At 41.0% G+C, this 24,962-nt stretch overlaps 2 protein-coding genes across 3 annotated transcripts; both read right to left on the bottom strand.

Moving 5' to 3' along the window:
- Positions 1-353: 353 nt before the first annotated feature.
- Positions 354-4,062, bottom strand: LOC129818922 (uncharacterized). Its single transcript, XM_055875278.1, has 2 exons — positions 3,569-4,062; positions 354-1,921 (listed from the first exon to the last, which is right to left on the bottom strand). Exons 1-2 carry the CDS (start codon positions 3,759-3,761, stop codon positions 1,416-1,418), a joined length of 699 nt encoding a protein of 232 aa, XP_055731253.1. The 5' UTR covers positions 3,762-4,062; the 3' UTR covers positions 354-1,415.
- Positions 4,063-6,874: 2,812 nt separating this feature from the next.
- Positions 6,875-10,412, bottom strand: LOC129818921 (uncharacterized). Of its 2 annotated transcripts, XM_055875275.1 has the most exons (8): positions 8,566-10,412; positions 8,302-8,478; positions 8,150-8,211; positions 7,981-8,067; positions 7,852-7,893; positions 7,610-7,783; positions 7,495-7,530; positions 6,875-7,396 (listed from the first exon to the last, which is right to left on the bottom strand). In XM_055875275.1, exons 1-7 carry the CDS (start codon positions 8,744-8,746, stop codon positions 7,495-7,497), a joined length of 759 nt encoding a protein of 252 aa, XP_055731250.1. In that variant the 5' UTR covers positions 8,747-10,412; the 3' UTR covers positions 6,875-7,396. The 2 variants fall into 2 exon arrangements, with proteins under 2 accessions (XP_055731250.1, XP_055731252.1); XM_055875277.1 differs by lacking the exon at positions 8,566-10,412 and having other exon boundaries at positions 7,495-7,783; positions 8,302-8,546.
- Positions 10,413-24,962: the final 14,550 nt, after the last annotated feature.

Here is a 24,962-nt window from a genome sequence, read left to right as displayed (position 1 = left end):
TCACTACCAAAGGTGCTTCAACAAAGTACCGAGTAAAGGGTCGGAATATTTATGTAAATGTGATATTTCTATTTTTTTAATCTTTAAATTAGCAAACATTTCTAAAAACCTGTTTCGCTTTGTCATTATGGGGTATTGTGTGTAGATTGAGGGAATAAAACAATTTCATCCATTTTTTAATAAGGCTGTAACCTAACAAAATGTGGAAAAAGTCAAGAGGTCTCAATTCTTTCCGAAGGCATTGTAGGTAGCTTATTAAGTTGTGCATGAAACATTACAAATATGACTGTATTCATTGAATCATGAAACACATGCTCATGACAGACGAGAAAGAATAGACCAGGTAGAAACTCTTCTGAATGTAAACAGACATTTATTCTGTGATACCTTCTAGAAAATTACAACCTCTAGGCGCTAAGTACAAAAATGTATAACATACAGTGGGTACATTTTTAGACCACAAGAACAATACGTGTAGAACTATAAATGAAAAAGTAATGTGCAGATTTCAACACCAACACCCAGAATCAGATGGGTCCATGCATGCAGGATTTTTTCTGAGCTATCAGATTATGCCTAATGATGGGTACTGGGCAGTGACTCCTGTTGCTCAGAAATCTACTAACTGATCTCTGTTTGACATGTGGGCTTCTTACAATGTTCCGCTAGTTAAAAAACAAATTCAGTCTCATCTTATTCAACCAAGAGCAGTATACTGAGGCATATCTCCTCACAGATTGTATCTACAATGTCTCTCTCAGTCCTCAATGATGCGGTTTTCCCCCACAAAGCAATTTCATTTATTCCCACTGATGCCTTCATTAGGACTCCTTTGTAGTGAAGCATTTGCCACAACCATAACACCTACACGGTTTTTACTTTTAGTATGGCACTTTTTGTGGGCCTTTAAATTACTTGCTGATGTAAAGCCTTTTTTGCATAAAGGACATATAAGGTTTCTCTCCTGTGTGAGTCCTTGTGTGAACTGTCAGACCAGAATGACTACTAAAACATTTATCACAAAGACTGCAATTATATGGTTTTTCACCTGTATGGGTCCTCATGTGCACTTTAAGATGAGGGCCATTGCTAAAAGACCTGCCACATACACTACAGCTATGCGGTTTCTCCCCTGTGTGAATCCTCATATGCATACCCATATGGGCACTGAGTAAATCCGTTGCCACAGTCAGGACAGTGATACGGTTTCTCCCCTGTGTGACATCTGATGTGTTTTTTCAGATTAGATTTACAGCTGACACATTTCTCACAATCACGGCACTGATAAGGTTCCTCACCTGTGTGGGTCCTGATGTGTACTTTCAGATTAGCTGCACTGTTGGAATATTTACCACAAAAGGGGCATGGAAGTAGATTCCGTCTATGGCACCTCATATGCATTTTCAGTTTACTACTCATAGTAAAACATTAACTACAAACATCACAAGAAAACCTAGCGTCAATATGAGTTTGGAGGTGATCTTGCATACTCTCCGTGGAATCAACTTTTTTTCACACACACCACTATCGTCTGCGTCCTTCGCATGCATTTTCATATGACAAACTAGAGAACCCATGGAGTTAGCTACAGAACAGTCTAGATTAACTGTAGCGAGGGTCTGGGAGTCACTGGTTGGTTCTAATAATCTGTAGTCCTCTCCATCAGATTCTGTGATCTGTTCATTTGAGGAGCTGGGAAAATGTGAGTTCCAACTTGAAACCTGACCATAGTGACTTTTCACAAAGGCAGAAGAGAATATGAACTCTTCCTCCAGCCATTGAAGCTGCTCTTCCACTTGACTGGTCCTGAGTTCTTCCTGTTCCTCTTTTACCTCCTGCCCCAGATTGGGGCTCCATTCCTTCTCACAGTGTTGCTGCTCAGGGGGAACCTCTTCCTTAGAGACAATGAGCTGCTGGATGTCTGGAGAGAAGAAAAAAAGAGGATGAACCCACAAATGCTCGATTTAGGCCTAGGCCTGTACTAGCCCAATGATGGACCAAAGGAGCCTACCTAACCTTACTCCGTATAGTCTTATGATTATTTGGATCCCCATTATCTTTTGCAGAAGCATCAGCAAGTCTTCCTGGGGTCCACAAAACATCCCTTCATATTACATCAAAATCAATTTACAAGGCCTCCGGAGTGGCACAGCGGTCTAAGGCATTGCATCGCCGTGCTAGAGGCGCCACTACAGATCCGGGTTTGATCCCGGGCTGTGTTGCAGCCGTCCGTGACCGTGAGACCCATGAGGGGTCGCACAATTGGCCCAGCGTTGTCCGGGTTAGGGGAGGGTTTGGCCGGCTGGGATGTCATTGTCCCATGCACTCTAGCGACTCCGTGTGGCGGCCGGGCGCATGCACGCTGACTTCAGTCGCCAGCTGTACAGTGTTCCCTCCGACACATTGGTGCAGCTGGCTTCCGGGTTAAGCGGGCAGTGTGTCAAGAAGCAGTGCGGCTTGGCGGGGTTGTGTTTTTGAGGACGCACCTTCACTTCTCCCGAGTCCGTACGGGAGTTGTAGCGATGGGACAAGACTGTAACTACCGATTGGATATCACAAAAAAAGGGGTTAACATTACAAAGAAAAAATATATGCACTTACTGTACACTGTTTAACAACACATTTGTGGCGTCCTTCTTCCGTTTACACACAGATGATCAGACACAGATAGCTAATTAGCAGAACGTTGACTGTCTTCCACCTGTTTTCCGTAAACAAGCATTGTCACATGGGAATATGGCCGGGTGGGAAATCTAATCCTAAAAGGTGTGTAGTAATTTAACCGTGATTTATTTTTTTAAATTCACGCTGATATGAAATATACTGTACATTCCTTATGTTTTCACAACTGTACCGCAAGCAATGTGTGTTAATGTTTAGAGCAAGTGTCGAGGCTCTTAACAAAACTCCCCCGGCCATAAGATACTATCACAGAGTTTCTAAACATACAGTGGTGCTTAAAGGATGTCACCCTGCTTGCTTAGCGGGTACCACTTCCTCCCTATTCGGCACATACCTGGCTTGACCACTGGACCTCTGCTTCACAGAGTACCACATACTCCCTCAAGCGTCTCTACCGGTCGTGCCACTCAAAAGCTAGCCATTGAGTACATTTCACACATCGTCATGTGCTACATTCACCCTTCAAATGTAATAAACAGCGATCCCACCGTTGAGCTGAGCGCAACTATCATCCCGGGTCACGACACCACTGTACTGTCCACCAAACACACTGTGCTGTCTTTGATACTATCGCCAATAGGCGCTAAGGGTAGTTAGGGCTTGTACTATAAAATTCCTCTTTAGCAAGGAATTAGGCTATATAACAGTTTATAGACATTGATCTGGGCCCGGTTTCCCAAAGGCATTTTAAGGATAAATGTATCGTTAGAACCATTGGTCTGTTGCGCTGGGACAGGTTTCCCAAAGGCATCTTAAGGCTAAATTCATCGTTAGAACCCTATCAATTTGCCTATAAACTGGTGTAATTCCTTTCTAGAGGAATTTTCGAGTGGCGCTTTCAGGAAAACAGGATTATTGACAGAAAATGACAGTTAAAGCGACAAACCTGCTCGGTGTACCTTAATTTCAGGTTGAATTACGATATCCAACCGTTTCTGTAGACGGTCGTTCTCCTCCTTTGTACGGGAACATTCTTCCTGGTACTGTGCTATCGTTTGTTCAACTGCCCCGAATATCTCCTCAGCAGCCGCTGTTAATCGCTGGTTGAGAAACACTCTGAACAACTGTATTTTAGACATGTTCAGGGAATGCAAATTTAGTTTGCTAGTTACCTGAATTACGAGCTTGCTAGCACTGAGCTATATATGAACGGACCCTGGTTGCTAGCACTGGAACAAAAAAAACAGCGTCTCGTTAAGCAACACTAAAAAGGCGAATCGCAACCAATTGACAGGTGCATACACCGCCGCCTACTGTACTGGAATGTGAGGCCGGTCATGCCATATCTATACTGCTATATTCTCTTAACTAACCTTAATCCCGAAAAACCTCACTACTCCCGTCACCCCCACGTAAAATACAGCCCACTTCCCATTCACTTCCGGGTCACGGAATTTAAGGCATTTTCTGAGTAGAGCGTTGTAGGAATTGTGTTGTGAATGCATAGTTTATGCACTAGTCAAGATACACAAGTATAGTTTTGTAGTGTTCAGTAGGAAAACAGTAGTAATCAGGTAAGTACAGTATTTTTACTACTTGATGTTGGTAGTAAATAAGTAGTCAAAACACTACAGCTTTACTACACAGGCTTATCAGTAGTAATCAGGTAGTTTTTACTACTTGTTTGCAGTGGTGTAAAGTACTTAAGTAAAAATACTTTAAAGTAAGTCGTTTTTTGGGGTAATTGTACTTTACTATTTATATTTTTGACAACTTGTACTTTTACTTCACTACATTCCTAAAGAAAATAATGTACTTTTTATTCTATACATTTTCAAATCAAATTTTATTTGTCACACACATGGTTAGAACCCTTTTCCCTGACACCCAAAAGTACTCATTAAATGGACCCTTTATTGTCCATCACGACTGGTCTGCGGACGTAATCGCCCGATGTGGTCTCAACAGGCTATTCCGTTACGATGTCGCCGAAGAACTATCTGCTAGCCCCAGCCCTCTAGCTTTCTGAATGCCGTGTCCACCACTCTCCTAGCGTAGTAGTGACTACCGAACGGCCCCTGACTTACCTATTGCTGTTCATTGGACCCTTTGATCACTCGGCTACACAGCTGATGCCCCCTGGACTGTTTCAATAACACGGTACATCATTTTGTTTATCTGTTGGCCCCAGCCTCGAACTCAGGCCCTGTATGTACCTAACTGACCCGCTCTTCATCGCCATTTACCCGTTGTTGTCTTAGCTCTCCCGATCAACACCTGTGATTGCTTCTCAACTGGCCTATCTGGTTAAATAAAGGTGAAATAAAACAATTTAAATAAAAACATGTTTAACGCTTAGCAGGACAGGGAAATGGTCCAATTCACACACTTGTCAAGAGAACATCCCTGGTCATCCTTACTGTTGATCTGGTGGACTAAAGACACAAGCGTCGTTTTTAAATTATGTTGGAGTGTTGGAGTGTGCGCCTATCTATCCGTAAAAAAAAATGGTGCTGTCTGGTTTGCTTAAGGAATTTGCAATGATTTATACTTTTACTTTTGATGCTTAAGTATACTTTAACAATTACATTTATTTTTGATACTTAAGTATATTTAAAACCAAATAGTTTTTGACTTTTACTCAAGTAGTATATTACTAGGTGACTTTCAGTTTTACTTGAGTAAAAGTACAGGTACCTTCATAGAAATGACTCAAGTATGACAATTGGGTACTTTTTCCACCACTGCTTGTTTGTATAGTGCATAAGTACAGGCAGACTACATTACATTACAGGCAGACTACACCAGCTTTTCAGCTCGTGGCTGCACTTCCTGTGTTTGTGAACACAGAAGAAGACAACAGGAGTAGGGTTGAATGGTGGGAACCCGGGGCCTGTTGCACAAAACTAGGATAAGGGATTAAGCCAGGATATCTTGGTGATCCTGGCTCAATTGATCCGTAATCCGGTTGCACTAAAGATGGATAGGGGGCAGGAGGATATGTTATGGTATAAATTACCATGGAGATTTATTCTGTGGAGCTAGCCTGCTCCAGACCAGGCTAAATTCCAGGATCTATTTAATCTCATCCCTAATGTCAGTCAGCAGTCACCACAAATGGAAACCAATAGTTATTTCACTGCTCACTATACATTGTTATCACATAACTAGACCCACTGTCATTATTTAAACGTTTGTGATCAATAATTTCAATGATTTTGGATAATAATTTTTAGATGATGTTGCTATCATTAGATAATTTACAGTTTCCCATAGACTATAAGGCTATATATAAAATGATAGAATATTAGGGCCACAGAGGGGAAAAAAACACAAGTAATAATATTGTAACCAGTTGTTTTAAAGGAGGACAGTTAAAATGACAGATGTGGGGCATTTCGTGAAATTGTACTTCAGTATGGTTTCATAAACAAAGACATGCTGATGTGCCAGAATATTAAGTATCACATTGTCATAAGTATCAAAACTGTAAAAACAATGTAGTTTTTCTGCAGAAAGAACCAGCCTCATAAATGTATGACTTTATCCTTTTTCTTCAGTGTGGCCCTAGTACTCTGTCATATAAACAAATACACATTCCATATGAATATAAAAACACAATGTGTAACATTATGTTCCTTTATTGAATAAGGACAAAACAAAGCAGGTAAACCGTCAGCTCCTTTCGAAACTGAAGTCACAGTGACTCTACAAGATGGAAAGCACAGAATCCAAGCATATTATACAAAATGATACATACACATTCAAAGGTCTGTATATAACACACCCTGCATGTCTGCACACTAAAATAAATGCAGGACAAATCCATACACATCAACTGAACAGACAAATGAATGGATGCCACAATGATGCCAAAATGATGCCAAAATGAATTTTGCCACAACATTGCTGATCACACAGTCAGCATTGCAGACCATCTGAAATCATAAGATGAGGAATATTACACCAATCAATGCACATCACTGGCAATGCAGAGTGTTCGTCAATGGACAATATCAAAAAGTTATGTTCACCTGAACATTAATGCTGTGAAAGGATTTCCTATTCACAAAATCGGCCTCATGGGCACCTGAGGGGGCTTTTATCCTTATGTGTGTGCAGTCCACTGCACCAATGACATTGGGGAAACCTGTCACACAAAGTAATGAGTATCCTACTATGTGTTAACAGTTGTCCTGTAATTTGTAGATCCTCTTACCTGCAATCCTATAGAACTCCTCTTTGATGTCACAGAGTCTTCTGTGGCCAGGGAAGGAGATGAAGACATCTGCTAATGCTTTGATAGCCAGACACACACTCCTTATTGTGCGGCAAATTGTGGCCTTGTTCAGCTGTTCTGCATCCCCCACTGAGTACAGGAAGGCTCCACTAGCAAAAAAGCGCAAGGCCACACAAACCATTTGCTCCACACTCAGTGCATGGCTCCGTGCAGTGCGGTGCTTAATCCTGGGACCCAGTAGTCTGCATAGATACCTGATGCCATCTGCAGAAAACCTGTATCTTTCATTTAGATGGTCATCAGGGAAGGCCAGTGGGTCCAACCGGTCCCTGAAGACCCTTTCTCGCCTGAAGGCTCTCCTCAGCACAAGTGCTTCTTCATCCACCACATCTCGCACGAATGGGCATGCCATTGTCAGAGCAGAAAGGAACACACAATTTTGGGCCTTCATGTAGGCTAGTGGCCACACCTGGTGCTGGGGGGGTGGGCAAAAGAGGGCGATGCCTTATAACGATGACTTGGTTGTACTGATTGCTGGGAAAATAAAAAAAACCTTAGAAAGATGCCACCGTCCTGTGTGCTCACAATAAGAGCTCATATGTCATGGCTCACTTGACTTTACGAGAATATACCTAATTTTTATTTTGAGCTGTGTCATCTTCTTGGAGCTGGGGGAGGAAAGAAAAATAATGATTAATACATTTGTGTTACAGTTAGCATACAGTGTACATTGAAGGCATATCTCACCTCCCTCTCAAGTTTTTTTATTTCAAGGTCCAGTTTCCTAATTGTCCTCTTTTTTATTTCGGACTCCAGTGCAAGATTTTCCATCTTTTTCTTCTTGTACTGAATGTCTATGTCTGCCAGTTCTATTTGGTGCCGGAGGTGGTTGCCATACAACTTTCTGATAGCTTGTGAGCTCTGTGAACACAATACAATTAGCGCAGCTGGAATTTGGCAGGATGTGGTGTCATTTTATTAATACGCACTATGTTGCCAGGCTGGTTTTCCCACTGTATAGCATCTGGGTCCTGTAAAAGAAATTAGATTTTTTGATTTTGATGAGGACTCCTCACCATTGTAGAGTAAATAGTACTTTCACAGTCTTAACATGATACCTCATGCCTTCTGGAATCCAGAGAGATGGTCTCCTCCTCATCATCGTCTCCATCATGTGCTGTTGCTGCTGCACTGGGGCCTTCACCCTATCACATTTAATCGGATTCATATTGAAGCTAGTAGACAAGACATGCCAGGCCTACAGTATGCCTTTGATGGAGTACTCACTGGATCAGCATCGTCTGGTGCTTGTGCTGGTGGCTCTAACAGGAACACAGTGCTGCCAGACACTGCAAGGCAATAGGTAAATCAAAGTCAGACAGTCCAAATTGATTCAATATGAATGTGGTTGTATCCCATGTAGAGATGGAAGGACATACCTTGAATGAAGCGGGTGGCATCTTGGGAGGAACCTATGCTCGTCTCTTTCCCCCCAGGGATCCCCTCTAAGACGGGCCTGCCTTTATTTAGCTCCAAGGCCATGTCCTCTGCTGGGGTAAGGTCAGCCTTTGGTGACCCACCACCCGTGCCTTGTCTGTGGGTATTCTTTTTCACTGCTAAAACAGTACAGACAATGTGTGAGCAGGCACCTTCTGGGTACAATATATGCTTGTGCTTTGTTAAATATTAGTCAGGGACCATACCATTCTGCAGAATGTTCTTGTATTTGATTTTGACCTGCTGCCATGTCCGTTTTGGCCCGTTCGTGTTTAATCTACACACACACACACACACACACACACACACATTTAATGGAGTCACACTGCAAAAAATTACTTGGTATTTTTGTCTTGTTTTCAGTAAAAATATCAAAAAATTTATCATAGCTTTATACAGTGTGATGGAGTTACTTTACACAATTTCACTCATATCTGCAGTGCATTTCAATTAAAAATTTAACCGTTTCATAATTACAGTACAACTGCATTTTTGGAGATGTGAATTAAATATTTGAATTGTAATTGTGATGTTTCAGCGGAGCGGTGACTGTGTAATTGTGCACTACTTACGCATTCAGGCGGTCTGCAATACTTTGCCACGCTTTTTCTCTTTGCTTTATCACTGTGGCGGTGTTGCCTTTCTTCTTAATTATATCTTTTACCTCCTCGTATGCCTCCATGAGGATTTGTGCTTCCGACGGGGAAAAGTACGCGGCTCTAGTTGCCATGGTAAATCAGTTAATCTGTGATCTGTGGCGGGGTCTATTTGAGTGAGCCGTGAGCGCGCACCTATCCAGGATTGGTTTCACCTGGTTTAATGAATCCGTGTCTGCTCATCCTGGCTTGGTCTTTGTGCAACCAATTAAGCCTGGACGCACATGTTTTGGCTTCATTGAGCTCAGCTGAGTCATTTATCCCGGATGTCTTAATTCTACTTTTGTGCAACAGGCCCCCGGTTACCGAGATTGACACGGGATTTAGCACCCAAAACAACTCCCTTTTCCCGGGGATAAATAACTGCGAGAAACTGGTAAATTATAATAAATAATTTATGTGAACAGCATGGCATGAATTGGAACTATTAAATGATATGCAATGTCTAAATCTGGCTTCTCTACAGCCTCTGCATGATGAATCAAACGGTGGGGGCAGACAGCACATTGCATTATAAAGTGTAGTTCACAATGCATATAGACGTAGGCCTACATTTGCTGCAGTATAGCCTAAGCTACAGTAATATAAAGACCGAATGCGCGTCTCATTTACCCATCTCCATCTGGCTTTCAAGGGGGTCAACTTGTTTATTCATTTAAAGATAATAATTTTTTACATTGCAGCTGCAAAGTTTTAAAACGCCTATCACTCAAATATTGTTGCTTTAAATCAGTGGACATGCGAGCACTCTCACAGTCTCTCTCTCTCTCTCCAACTCCCTTGAAATTGCATCCAAAATACGATTGCGTAATGCGCAAGAGACAGAGGCTATAAGTTAAACGCTTATTATGTATAACCCGTCATTAATTAGCTAAATGTAAGGCTAATACTGCATTGAATGCATTTCCTGAAAAGGGTAGGCTAGGACATCTATATACAGTGCATTCGGAAAGTATTCAGACCCCTTGACTTGTTCCACATTTATTTTACATTGCAGCCTTATTCTAAAACGTATTAAATCGTTTTTTCCCCTCATCAATCTACACACAATACCCAATAGTGACAAAGCAAAAACAGTTTTTTGAAATTTTTGCAAATTTATTTTAAAATTAACAGATATCACATTTGCACAAGTATTCAGACCCTTTACTCAGTACTTGTTGAAGCACCTTCGGCAGCAATTACAGCCTCGAGTCTTCTTGACCTAGTTTTGTCCCATGGAATAAATGTTGTAGATCTTAATGTTTTTCCTCATAATCCTGGACTATCGGACCACCATTTTATTACGTTTGCAATCGCAACAAATAATCTGCTCAGACCCCAACCAAGGAGCATCAAAAGTCGTGCTATAAATTCTCAGACAACACAAAGATTCCTTGATGCCCTTCCAGACTCCTTCTGCCTACCCGAGGACAAAAATCAGTTAACCACCTAACTGAGGAACTCAATTTAACCTTGCGCAATACCCTAGATGCAGTTGCACCCCTAAAACCTAAAAACATTTGTCATAAGAAACTAGCTGCCTGGTATACAGAAAATACCCGAGCTCTGAAGCAAGCTTCCAGAAAATTGGAACGGAAATGGCTCCACACCAAACTGGAAGTCTTCCGACTAGCTTGGAAAGACAGTACCGTGCAGTATCGAAGAGCCCTCACTGCTGCTCGATCATCCTACTTTTCCAACTTAATTGAGGAAAATAAGAACAATTAAAAAATTATTTTTGATACTGTCGCAAATCTAACTAAAAAGCAGCATTCCCCAAGTGAGGATGGCTTTCACTTCAGCAGTAATAAATTCATGAACTTCTTTGAGGAAAAGATCATGATCATTAGAAAGCAAATTACGGACTCCTCTTTAAATCTGCGTATTCCTCCAAAGCTCAGCTGTCCTGAGTCTGCACAACTCTGCCAGGACCTAGGATCAAGAGAGACACTTAAGTGTTTTAGTACTATATCTCTTGACACAATGATGAAAATAATCATGGCCTCTAAACCTTCAAGCTGCATACTGGACCCTATTCCAACTAAACTACTTAAAGAGCTGCTTCATGTGCTTGGCCCTCCTATGTTGAACATAATAAACGGCTCTCTATCCACCGGATGTGTACCAAACTCACTAAAAGTGGCAGTAATAAAGCCTCTCTTGAAAAAGCCAAACCTTGACCCAGAAAATATAAAAAACTATCGGCCTATATCGAATCTTCCATTCCTCTCAAAAAAAAATGAAAAAAATGAAAAAGCAACTCACTGCCTTCCTGAAGACAAACAATGTATACGAAATGCTTCAGTCTGGTTTTAGACCCCATCATAGCACTGAGACTGCACTTGTGAAGGTAGTAAATTACCTTTTAATGGCGTCATACCGAGGCTCTGCATCTGTCCTCGTGCTCCTAGACCTTAGTGCTGCCTTTGATACCATCGATCACCACATTCTTTTGGAGAGATTGGAAACCCAAATTGGTCTACACGGACAAGTTCTGGCCTGGTTTAGAGCTTATCTGTCGGAAAGATATCAGTTTGTCTCTGTGAATGGTTTGTCCTCTGACAAATCAACTGTACATTTCGGTGTTCCTCAAGGTTCCGTTTTAGGACCACTATTGTTTTCACTATATATTTTACCTCTTGGGGATGTCATTCGAAAACATAATGTTAACTTTCACTGCTATGCGGATGACACACAGCTGTACATTTCAATGAAACATGGTGAAGCCCCAAAATTGCCCTCATTAGAAGCCTGTGTTTAAGACATAAGGAAGTGGATGGCTGAAAACGTTCTACTTTTAAACTCGGACAAAACAGAGATGCTTGTTCTAGGTCCCAAGAAACAAAAAGATCTTCTGTTGAATCTGACAATTAATCTTGATGGTTGTAGTCGTCTCAAATAAAACTGTGAAGGACCTTGGCGTTACTCTGGACCCTGATCTCTCTTTTGACGAACATATCAAGACTGTTTCAAGGACAGCTTTTTCCCATCTACGTAACAGTGCAAAAATCTGAAACTTTCTGTCCAAAAATGATGCAGAAAAATTAATCCATGCTTTTGTTACTTCTAGGTTAGACTACTGCAATGCTCTACTTTCAGGCTACCCGGATAAAGCACAAAATAAACTTCAGTTAGTGCTAAATACGGCTGCTAGAATCCTGACTAGAACCCCAAAATTTGATCATATTACTCCAGTGCTAGCCTCCCTACACTAGCTTCCTGTTAAGGCAAGGGCTGATTTCAAGGTTTTACTGCTAACCTACAAAGCATTACATGGGCTTGCTCCTACCTATCTTTCCGATTTGGTCCCAATTTGGTCCTACACATACACTACGGTCACAAGACGCAGGCCTCCTAATTTGTCCCTAGAATTTCTAAGCAAAGCTGGAGGCAGGGCTTTCTCCTATAGATCTCAATTTTTATGGAATGGTCTGCCTACCCATGTGAGAGACGCAGACTCGGTCTCAACCTTTAAGTCTTTACTGAAGACTCATCTCTTCAGTGGGTCATATGATTGAGTGTAGTCTGGCCCAGGAGTGTGAAGGTGAACGGAAAGGCTCTGGAGCAACGAACCGTCCTTGCTGTTTCTGCCTGGCCGGTTCCCCTCTCTCCACTGAGATTCTCTGCCTCTAACCCTATTACAGGGGCTGAGTCACTGGCTTACTGGTGCTCTGTCATGCCGTCCCTAGGAGGGGTGCGTCACTTGAGTGGGTTGAGTCACTGACGTGATCTTCCTGTCTGGGTTGGCGCCCCCCCCCCCCTTGGGTTGTGGCGCGGCGGAGATCTTTGTGGGCTATACTCGGCCTTGTCTCAAGATGGTAAGTTGGTGGTTGAAGATATCCCTCTAGTGGTGTGGGGGCTGTGCTTTGGCAAAGTGGTTGGGGTTATTTCCTTCCTGTTTGGCCCTGTCCGGGGGTATCATCGGATGGGGCCACAGTGTATCTTGACCCCTCCTGTCTCAGCCTCCAGTATTTATGCTGCAGTAGTTTGTGTCGCGGAGCTAGGGTCAGTTTGTTATATCTGGAGTACTTCTCCTGTCTTATCCGGTGTCCTGTGTGAATTTAAGTATGCTCTCTCTAATTCTCTCTTTCTCTCTTTCTTTCTCTCGGAGGACCTGAGCCCTAGGACCATGCCTCAGGACTACCTGGCCTGATGACTCCTTGCTGTCCCCAGTCCACCTGGCCGTGCTGCTGCTCCAGTTTCAACTGTTCTGCCTGCGGCTATGGAACCCTGACCTGTTCACCGGACGTGCTACATGTCCCAGACCTGCTGTTTTCAACTCTCTAGAGACCGCAAGAGCGGTAGAGATACTCTTAATGATCGGCTATGAAAAGCCAACACGTACCTTGTTTAATATCCTCTATATAACTGTCTGCTCCCCAATTTGTTCCCTGTGTCAGCATTAATGTCTTTATGTGTTCATGTCCAGATGCTGTCCTGTCCTGTTCCTATTAAATGTTCACTCCCTGTACCTGCTTATCGTCTCTACCAGCGTCGATCCTTACAGAATGCTGACAGCACGAAAAGAAGCATCAGGGAGTTTTTGTTTTTGTTTTGGTTGGTGACATCGGGTCCAGGTGTGCTTCAGCTAGCTCTACGGGCTTCCACGCTTTAGCTGGCTCAAGAGGTCTTCTTGCCTCGGTGGGCTCATCAGGCGCCCACCCCACGTCATGCTTCAGCCGGCCCATCAAGCTCCGACGCCTCAGCCGGCTCGTCGGGCTTTCACACCTGTGCCGGTTCGTCAGGCTCCCACGCCTCAGCGGGATCGTCAGGCTTTCACACCTGTGCCGGTTCATCAGGCTCCCACGCCTCACCCGGCTCGTCGGGCTTCTACGCCCCCAGCCGGCTTGTCCAGCGCCCTTGCCTCAGCCGGCCCACCAGGCTCGCCTAGGTGGGATGCCGGGTGGTGCCCCTAGAGGGGGGGGTACTGTCACGCCTGCTCCCGCTCTCCCTCTCTGGCGCTCGAGGCGCCAGGCTGCCCTTCATTATGCACACCTGTCACCATCATTATGCGCAGCTGCGCAATATTGGACTCACCTGGACTCCATTACCTTGTTGATTACCCCCTCTATAACTGTCTGCTCCCCCGTTTGTTCCCTGTGTCAGCATTAATGTTGTTATTTGTTCATGTCCAGACGCTGTCCTGTCCTGTTCCATGTTCGTTGCTATTAAATGTTCACTCCGTGTACCTGCTTCTCGTCTCTACCAGTGTCAATCCTTACAGTAGGCCGCATGTGCTGCACCAGAATCGCATGTTCTCTTCTGTTTTATCATGGTTTGAACGAATTCCAGTCCATATAGTACAATACAGTATAGTAATACAGTTTAAACTCCAAAAATGTGCCTACTGGAGCTAGTTTCATTTATTTACCCAATAAAGCATATAGCTAGCTACATCTATGGGCTTTTCTGTTTTGCGTAATGTGCAGTAGCCTATGAATGAATCATATATGTATTGGACAATAATTTGAGCTTTTTTGGGCTTGGGCTCATTAAATGTTGATAATGTAGGGCTCATAAAATGTATACTGTATAATATATGACTCATCAGGCTCAGGTAGCATCAGGTTTGAATTTTCATGCTGATCAGAGCTTTAAATCAAATCCAGACATACAGTAAGTCATAATTATGTTTGTTTAATTTGGAATAAGCTTTTATTTTAATATTTACCACTGTAGCAGTACAACAAACTATCATGGTCCAAACACACATCCTCAGATCCTCAAAAAGTTCTACAGCTGCACCATCGATAGCATCCTTACCGGTTACATCACTGTCTGGTCTGGCAACTGCTTGGCATCCGACCGTAAGGTGCTACAGAGGTTAGTGCGTACAGCCCAGTACATCCCTGGGGCCAAGCTTCCTGCCATCCAGGACCTATATACTAGGTGGTGTCAGAGGAAGACCCCCAAAAAAAGACTCCAGTCACCCATCATAGACTTTTCTCTCTGCTATCACACGGCAAGCGGTACCGGAGCGCTAAGTCTGGGTCCAAAAGGCTCCTTATCAGCTTCTACCCCAAAGCCATAAGACTGCTGAACAATTAATCAAATGACCACCCGGACTATTTTCATTGACCCCCCCCTTTGTTTTTACGCTGCTGCTACTTGCTGTTTATTATCTATGCATAGTCACTTTACCCCTACCTACACGTACAAATTACCTCAACTAACCTGTATCCCCGCACATTGACTCAGTACCGGTACCCCCTGTATATAGCCTCATTAATGTTATTTTATTGTGTTACTTTATCAATTTTCTTTTATTTAGTAAATATTTTCTTAAAACTGCATTTCACATTAAGGTCTACACCTGTTGTATTCAGCGCATGTGACAAATACAATTTGATTTGAATTGCATTTTAAATAAATAGGAGAATGGTTCAATTAGCATAATTGAAAGACCCCCTCCCAAAGTTTTACTATGTTGCATTTAGGTAACTCGTAACATTCAGGGGGTCTGTTACATCCCTGGTCCCCCGTAATTCACACTCTGATCCAAATCGAGTGATGATGATTGGAGGACAATATTTGCGGGCTCTGTTAATTTAGGGCTACCTGCTTCATCATGGGCTACCTTTATGACATCACAAATAGGTTTTTATGGAGGCACACAGGAGAGGCTACTTTGATCCCTCATCAGTCGTCACTGTCTTGCATCCTTTATTAGGCTAATAAATTAGTCATAATAAGTCAAACTAGTAGGAACTCAAGATGCTAGAGTCATGAATAAATACACAATAAATAAGCTAAACAGTTCATATGCCTATTTCTTATTGCAGTTTTACAGTGACTTTGACATCACAGACAAAAGCTTTGTCTACATATATTCGAGGTTACATCATAGCTTTCTCTTCTGTATCTTCTTCCTCACACAAAGCCAAGGGTTTTACCTAGCCGTCTGCAGCGCGGCAAAAAGTTATTTGAAAAAGTTTTGATTGAGATTGTTTACTAGAAAAAATATTATGAAAACAGTCAGATCCACAATTTTATATAAAAAACGCTTACATGTCGGGTTATGTCGAATTATATGACTTAATTTTAATTAAAGAGATCAGTAAATGAGTAGGGTAGCAGGTAGCCTAGCGGTTAGAGCACTGGGCCCTTGAGCAAACCACTTGCTCCAGGGTTGCTGTGTAACGGTGTTCCTCCCCCTCTTCATGCGAAGAGGAGGAGTAGTGATTCGACCAACATGCAGCGGGTTGTGAATACATAATGATACTTTATTAACAAGACGAAACTAAACACACGAAGAACACTTGATAATTTTACAAAACAACAAAAAGAAATAGACAGACCTAAACGAGAGTACTTACATAAAACACGAAGCACGTAGGAACAGGTACAGACTATACCAAACGAACGAACAAACGCTACAGTCCCGTGTGGTGCGCAGACACAGACACGGACGACAATCACCCACAAACAAACAGTGAGAACACCCTACCTTAATATGACTCTCAATTAGAGGAAAACGCAAAACACCTGCCTCTAATTAAGAGCCATACCAGGCAACCCAAAACCAACATAGAAACAGAAAACATAGACTGCCCACCCAAAACTCACGCCCTGACCATCACACACATACAAAACAACAGAAAACAGGTCAGGAACGTGACATGCTGTTGTTAATGGCAGACCCTGGCCATTAAAGGCTCCCAAGTGGCGCAGCGGTCTAAGGCATTACATCTCAGTGCTAGAGGCGTCACACACAACCGGCCGTGACCGGGAGTCTCATAGGGCGGCGCACAATTGACCCAGCGTCGTTCGGGTTAGGGAAGGTTTTGGCCGGGGTAGGCTGACATTGTAAAATAAGAATTTGTTCTTCATACCTCTTGAAGCTAGGGGGCAGAATTTTTATGTTTGGAAAAAATAACGTTCCCAATGTAAGCTGCCTATTTCTCAGGCCCAGATGCTAGAATATGCATATAATTGACCGATTAGGATAGAAAACACTCTAAAGTTTCCAAAATTGTCAAAAATATTGTCTGTGAGTATAACAGAACTGATTTTGCAGGCGAAAACCTGAGGAAATCCAACCCGGAAGTGCCTCTTATTTTGAAAAATCCCTGTTCCATTGCCTGCCGTTCCTCCATTTAAAGGGATATCAACCAGATTCCTTTTCCAATGACTTCCACAGGGTGTGAACAGTCTTTAGACATAGTTTCAAGCTTTTATTCTGAAAAACTAGCGAGATTTATCAAAACGCGTCAGTGGATAGCTGAATGTTCTTCGATTAGTTAATGTGCGCGAAAGTTGTAGCTTGACATTTTCTTTATCTCTTTTATTGAATAGTTTACCGTCCGGTTGAAATATTATTTATTATTTATGTTAAAAACAACCTGAGGATTGATTATTAAAACGTTTGACATGTTTCTACGAACTTTACGGATACTATTTGGAATTTTCATCTGCCCTTCATGACCGCTCGAGCCTGTTGATTTCTAAACATAACGCACCAACCAAATGGAGGTTTTTGGTATAAAAAAGGAACATTTATTGTGTAACTGGGAGTCTCGTGAGTGCAAACATCCGAAGATCATCAAAGGTAAGCGATTAATTTTATTGCTTTTCTGACTTTCGTGACCAATCTACATTGCTGCTAGCTGTTCGTAATGTTTTGTCTAGTGATCGATAAACTCACAAACGCTTGGATTGCTTTCGCTGTAAAGCGTATTTTCAAAATCTGACACGATAGGTGGATTAACAACAAGCTAAGCTGTGTTTTGGTTTATTGCACTTGTGATTTCATGAAAATAAATATATTTTGTAATTTTTTTTAAATTTGGCGCTCTGCAATTCAGCAGCTGTTTACGAAAATGATCCCGTTACAAGGATCTGTGCGCCAAGAGGTTGTTCTTAACTGACTTGCCTAGTTAAAAAAAGGTTAAATAAATAAATGATCCCACTCTCTGAGGGTGTATCACGGAGAGTTGGGATATGCAAATAACACATTTCCAATTAGTAAGTAATTACATTTCAGAGATCTCAAGTTCTACTATTTAACCACTAGGCGACAACATGTCTCTACCTGACACAGAGACCTGAGCTCCCAGCCATCCAAGACATTCATGCCAGGTGGTGTCTGAGAAAGGCCTGAAAAGGACTCCAGCCACCTGAGCCATGGACTGTTCCCTCTGCTCCCGTCCAGCAGGTGGTACTGGAGCATAGGGTTGAGGACCAACAGGCTCCAAAAGAGCTTATTTTCTCAGGCCATAAGACTGTTTAATAGCATAAAACTTGAATAGCTGACTACCCCTGCCCTCTCTCTCTTCCACAGACTATCCACACTGACTACCTGCACGGACTCTATGCCCATCCTCAGGTCTCTACCACTTAGCCACATACACCTACACTGACACTCTTCACATTCACGTATACACACATACCAATATACACACACTCATGCACCCATGCTCACACACTCCCCACTGACACCTCACACATACACTCACACTCAATCATTACCATGCACGTACCACATATGCTGCTGCCATAATTGCTTGATTGATTATAGGGATTCATATTACCATCCGATGCTGCTACATTGTTTGTCACGATTATTATTATCCTTCAGTATTTATCCTGCTACCAGCCACTTTAACCTTTTACTGCAGTGAGCTAAATCAGGGTCACACAAAGTGTTTATTGGTAGTCTTCAACAAATCTACCTTGAAACAAAAGTATACACCTCACACATGGTTATGGGCTTAAATAAAGAAGATATCTGTACCATGTCAGATATGGAGTTGAAATGTATTACATTTTGAGTTTGCATCCCAATATTACACTTTATATACATCACAAAAGTCTGAAATATAACAAAAATGTTTGATGTAGAAACACCAGATTTTCTCCAGTTAAAACAAAATAAAGTTCTATTAAATATGAAATTATGAAAAAAAATGAATAACATTCCACCCATCAGGCCACTAAGTCATTTGACTGCAGGAAAGGGCTACCCCTTGTTTACACATACATTCCCTACCTCAGTCACTCCAGTACCCCTGCACATTGTAACAATGGTATTGGCACTGCACTCACCTGTATACAGTATACCTTAACTGCACTCAACTGTATACAGCATACTTTAACTGCACTCACCTGTATACAGTATAATTTAACTGCATTCTCCTGTATACAGTATACCTTAACTGCATTCTCCTGTATAGTATACCTTAACTCCTTTCACCTGTATATAGTATACTTTAACTCCAGTCACCTGTATATAGTATACTTTAACTCCATTCACCTGTATATAGTATACTTTAACTCCATTCACCTGTATATAGTATACTTTAACTCCATTTACCTGTATATAGTATACTTTAACTGCACTTACCTGTATATAGTATACTTTAACTGCATTCTCCTGTTTCTTTTCTTTTTTTTCTCCTCTAGCAGTTCACGTGTTTTATTTCACATCTATATTTCTAATCTATTATTGTGCATTGTTGGGAAAGAGCTCATAAGTTAAGCATTTCACTGTACGGTGTTACACCTGCTGTATCCTGTGCATGTGACATTAAAATTTTAAACTAAAACTGAGTGGCGACACTCACTGATAATTCAGATGCTTTCCTCAATTGTCTTAGATCAGGCTGCATGTAACTGGTTTAAAAATCACTAGATAGAACTCAATGTGTATCTACTGATGGTATTAAATCAGGTTTCCTGGATATTATGAAAGGTGTCCCGCAGGGGTTGATTCTGGGTCCTGTACTTTTTACTGTTTACATAGGCTAGGCTACTGGGGTGGCAGGTAGCCTAGTGGTTAGAGCGTTGCTGGATCGAATCCCCGAGCTGACAAGGTACAAATCTGTCGTTCTGCCCTTGAACAAGGCAGTTAACCCACTGTTCCCCGGTAGGCCGTCATTGTAAATAAGAATTTGTTCTTAACTGACTTGCCTAGTTAAATTAAAAAATAATAAAAAATAACAATATCGACTTGTTTGTAAAATGTTGTAACTTGCTGGTATGCCGATGATACTGTTGTGTATGCTATTGACCCCACAGTTGACCAGGCTCTATCTGAACTTATATTACAGAAAAACTTTTTTGACCTGAAATTAGTATAGAATGCAGGTAAAATGAAGTATGTTTTTTGCGCTCTAGAGCGCATAAAAATAACTCTGATTTAAGCATATGTACTTTGGACGGTGTCCATATTGATCAAGTTCCTAGGCAACAATTTTAGTACTCATCACTGCATTCTCTACCAGAAAGTTGGTTGGCTCGCTTTGACGTCACGTAGGTTGATAGATTGCTATGTTTTCATTCATAAAGCCCTTTTACAAAAAGTCTCACTGTACCAAACATCAAAATTTAGACATACAAGTTACCACACCTGGGCTCAGTGAGGTGAACTCTGGAAATTCCTTTGGTCTCTAGTCTACTGAGTTAGGTATATCACCTTTTCTTACACCTTATTTGTGGAACAATGTTGTGGTGTCTCTAAGGCAATTCAGAAAGCTGATTGAGGACCTTATTACTGTTTATGAATATGTTTTGTTTTTTATGATTGCGTTTTTCTTTGTGCTTGCATTTTGTATTTATAGTGAACAAAAATATAACATGCAACGACTTGAAATATTTTACTGAGTTACAGTTAATATAAGGAAATCAGTCAATTCAAATGCCCTAATCTATAGATTTCACATGACTGGGCAGGGGTGCAGCAATGGGTGGGTCTGGGAGGGCATAGGCCCACCCACTTGGCAGCCAACCACTGGATAGCCAAGAATGAGTTTTCCCCACAAAAGGGCTTTATTACAGACAGAAATACTCCTCATCCGCCCCACCTCAGACGATCCCAGTGAAAAAGCCAGATGGGGAGGTCCTGGCCTGGCGTGGTTACACGTGATCTGTGGTTGTGAGGCCGGTTGGATGTACTGCCAAATTCTCTAAAATAACATTTGAGGCAGTTTATGATAGAGAAATAAACATTACATTATCTGAAAACAGCTCTGGTAGACATTACTGCAGTCAGCATGTCAATTGCACTCTCCCTCAAAATTTGAGACATCTGTGTCATTGTGTTGTGTGACAAATCTGCACATTTTTAAGTGGCCTTTTATTGGCCCCAGCACAAAGTGCATCTGTGTAATGGTCATGCTGTTTAGCTTCTTGATAGTCCACACCTGTCAGGTGCATGGATTATCTTGGCAAAGGAGAAATATGAACAAAGGAGTGATATAAACAAATTTGTGCACAACATTTGAGAGAAATAAGCTTTTTGTGTGTATGGAAAATGACTGGGATTTTTAATTTCAGATCATGAAACGTGACCAAATGTTGTCTTTATATTTTTGTTCAGTGTGTATTTTCTGTAATTTGTGTAATTCATGGCTTATCTGTAAAAGAGACCTTGGTCTCAGTATGACTCCCTGATAAAATAAAGGTTAAATAAAACTACCACCCACAGATTTCAAGTGTTGTGTTTACGTCATTGTAATGCTGTGACCTAACAAAGAAATCACCACAGATAAAGGGGAGAGGGCTCTTATTCTTCATTTGTTTAATGTAGGGGGGAAAAATGTGTATATATATATATATATAAGCTATAGAAATGCATGTATTAATGTCTACATTTGTTTTGGCCATGTTTATTATTTTACAGACATCTTAATGCATACTTTTAAATGACATTATGTGAGCTAAACATAAAAATACAAAATAATAAAAACATTTTCCTTAAAATATAATTTTTTAAAGTTATAATGTTACATAAAAATACTTAAATACAGGTAATTTTGTTCTTGAAACATTGAATTGTAATACTGTAGAATTCCATTCATTCCTATGGAGCAGGAGATTCCAAACTTTTTCAATTGGGGTCCCCCTTCTAGCATCCCCCTTCCAACCCCTCGAGCCTGCCCCACAGTTTGGGAACCACTGCTAAGGAGGACTGCTTCTTCTTGGGAGTGCCAATATGGCCAACCGGTGGCTTCAAAGCCTCTCATTGGCCAGTACATTGCATGTGCAATCCAAGGTTTATTGACATGTTCATGTGCTAGTTCTAGGATACTATTTTGTGAAACTGCCAGTTGAGGACTTGTGAGGGGTCTTTCTCAAACTAGACGCTCTAATGTACCTTTTAAAATTATAGACTTGGATTAGCTAACACAATGTGGCATTGGAACACAGGAGTGATGGTTGCTGATAATGGGCCTCTATACACATATGTAGATATTCCAAAAATAATCTGCCGTTTCCAGCTACAATAGTCATTTACAACATTAACAATGTCTACACTGTATTTCTGATCAATTTGATAATATTTTAATGGACCAAAGAATGCTTTTCTTTCATAAACAAGGACATTTCTAAGTGACCCCAAACTTTTGAACGTTAGTGTATATGTAACCGATGTGAAATGGCTAGCTAGTTAGCTGTGGTGCGCACTAATAGCGTTTCAATCGGTGACGTCACTCGCTTTGAGACCTTGAAGTAGTGGTTCCCCTTGCTCTGCAAGGGCCGCGGCCTTTGTGGAGCGATGGGTAACGATGCTTCGTGGGTGATGTGTTGTTGATGTGTGCAGAGGGTCCCTGGTTCATGCCCGGGGCGAGGGGACGGACGTAAGGATAAACTGTTACATATATATATAATTTATAAATCCAAAAATGGATGTAGCAACTACAGATTACCCCTTTAAATCTATTAAAAGTGTGCAAGTCTGAGCATGTGTCTATTAGGCCTATGGATGTTTTTTTTTATCAGCATGAATTAGATTGAGCAATAAAAGCCCCACTTTTATTACATAGACTTTGATCCACACTATGCAGCTGTTGCAAGAGTGCATTTTTCACTGGCTGTCCACTGGTTTCAAAAACAATGATTGATAGGAAGCTTAAACTTCTTTAATTCAACCATTATTGGGTTCAAATAAACATTTAGATTTGTGAACAGCCATCCACAACAACCACATTTTGTAAGGCGCAAATAGCTAAATGAAAGAGCAGCAGTGTTTTTTTAAATGTATTTTTTATTTTTATAATTTTACCTTTATTTAACCAGGTAGGCAAGTTGAGAACAAGTTCTCATTTACAATTGCGACCTGGCCAAGATAAAGCAAAGCAGTTCGACACATACAACAACACAGAGTTACACATGGAATAAAACAAACATACAGTCAATAATACAGTAGAAAAATAAGTCTATATACAATGTGAGCAAATGAGGTGAGATAAGGGAGGTAAAGGCAAAAAAAAGGCTGTGGTGGCAAAGTAAATACAATATAGCAAGTAAAACACTGGAATGGTAGATTTGCAGTTGAAGAATGTGCAAAGTAGAAATAAAAATAACGGGGTGCAAAGGAGCAAAATAAATAAATACAGTAGGGGAAGAGGTAGTTGTTTGGGCTAAATTATAGATGGGCTATGTACAGGTGCAGTAATCTGTGAGCTGCTCTGACAGCTGGTGCTTAAAGCTAGTGAGGGAGATAAGTGTTTCCAGTTTCAGAGATTTTTGTAGTTCGTTCCAGTCATTGGCAGCAGAAAACTGGAAGGAGAGGCGGCCAAAAGAGGAATTGGCTTTGGGGGTGACCAGAGAGATATACCTGCTGGAGCGCGTGCTAAAGGTGGGTGCTCACATCAATGCCTATGTAGATATCAATAATAAGCATCGCCATAGACTACACCACTGGTGTCATCCTTACCTCCAAGCATTTATTCAAATTGGATAATCATTGGATATCGACTGCAGTCGCACCGTTTGAAGACATAGTTTACAAAAGCCTATTCCTACTCTTTTCCCGCGAACCAGTAAACACATTTGGTGTGTCATCATAGTGGTCTCTGACTTGTGGTCAGACTCGCTCAAGTGCAGTGGTGTAAAGTACTTAAGTAAAAATACTCTTAAGTACTACTAAAGCCATTTTTTGGTGTATCTCTACTTTACTTTACTCTTTATATTTTTGACAACCTTAACTTTTACTTCGTTACATTCCTTAAGAAAATAATGTACTTTTTACTCCTTACATTTTCCCTGACACTTAATATAAGACATTTGAAATCATTTATTCTTTACTTTTGATACTTAAGCACATTTAAAACCAACTACTTTTAGACTTTTATTCAAGTAATATTTTACATTTTCTACCACTGCTCAGGTGGAACAAACTTAAATTTGCTTATTTTTTCAATGCTGATTTGAATTTCATTGAAAAAACAGGGAAGTGTCAAATATATTTTTTTCACAAATATCCTTTCCGAATTTAAAAGTCAACCTCGAAGTAATCATCTAGTTTTTCAAAAGTATCTGTAATCTGATTACAATATTTCTGCTGGTAATGTAACGGATTACAGTTATAGTTTTTTGTAATCCCTTACATGTAATCCCCCAACCCTGGTAGTTATACACATGCCACGTTCAACTAGTTAGCAAATCGAACATTTTGGAGTTTCCTAGATCCGACTTGACCTGAATGTGGCACATATAAATCATTGAAAACAACCCGATTAGCGTGCATATAATTAGCTATTCTAGCCCAATGAGGACATTTACAGTAGGCAGTAGTTAGCTAGCATGTGCAGTATAGATACATAAATTACAAATACATTTTTTATAATAAAAACGTGAAATTGGCAGCAGACCATAATATTACAATGTCAATTACCTTATAAAGGCATGATCTGTGCTTTTACACTTTAGATTGATGATCATTTTGTTCAGGTGTAGTTTATGAGGGGTAAATATGAGGAACATTGATTCAAATAAGTTATTATTATTATTGGAGGAAGAAGGCTAGTCCGAAATTGACAATCACCCAAAGACAACTGACACTACAAAGAATCAGTCACAGATGCACAAGTTTCATTAGACCACCAACTCTCCACAAAGGTGGTGGCTACATTTTTTATTTATTTTTATGTTTGGCAAACATTTTATCATCTGTCAAATGCCAGGTTATAGACCATAGAAATACAGTTTTTATATATTTTTTTATCTTATCTTCACAGGACATC

Source organism: Salvelinus fontinalis, chromosome 21 (genome assembly GCF_029448725.1).
Source record: "Salvelinus fontinalis isolate EN_2023a chromosome 21, ASM2944872v1, whole genome shotgun sequence".
NCBI classification, from domain to species: Eukaryota; Metazoa; Chordata; class Actinopteri; order Salmoniformes; family Salmonidae; genus Salvelinus; species Salvelinus fontinalis.
Note: the sequence above shows the minus strand (reverse complement) of the source record. Positions and strands in the feature narration are given on the sequence as shown.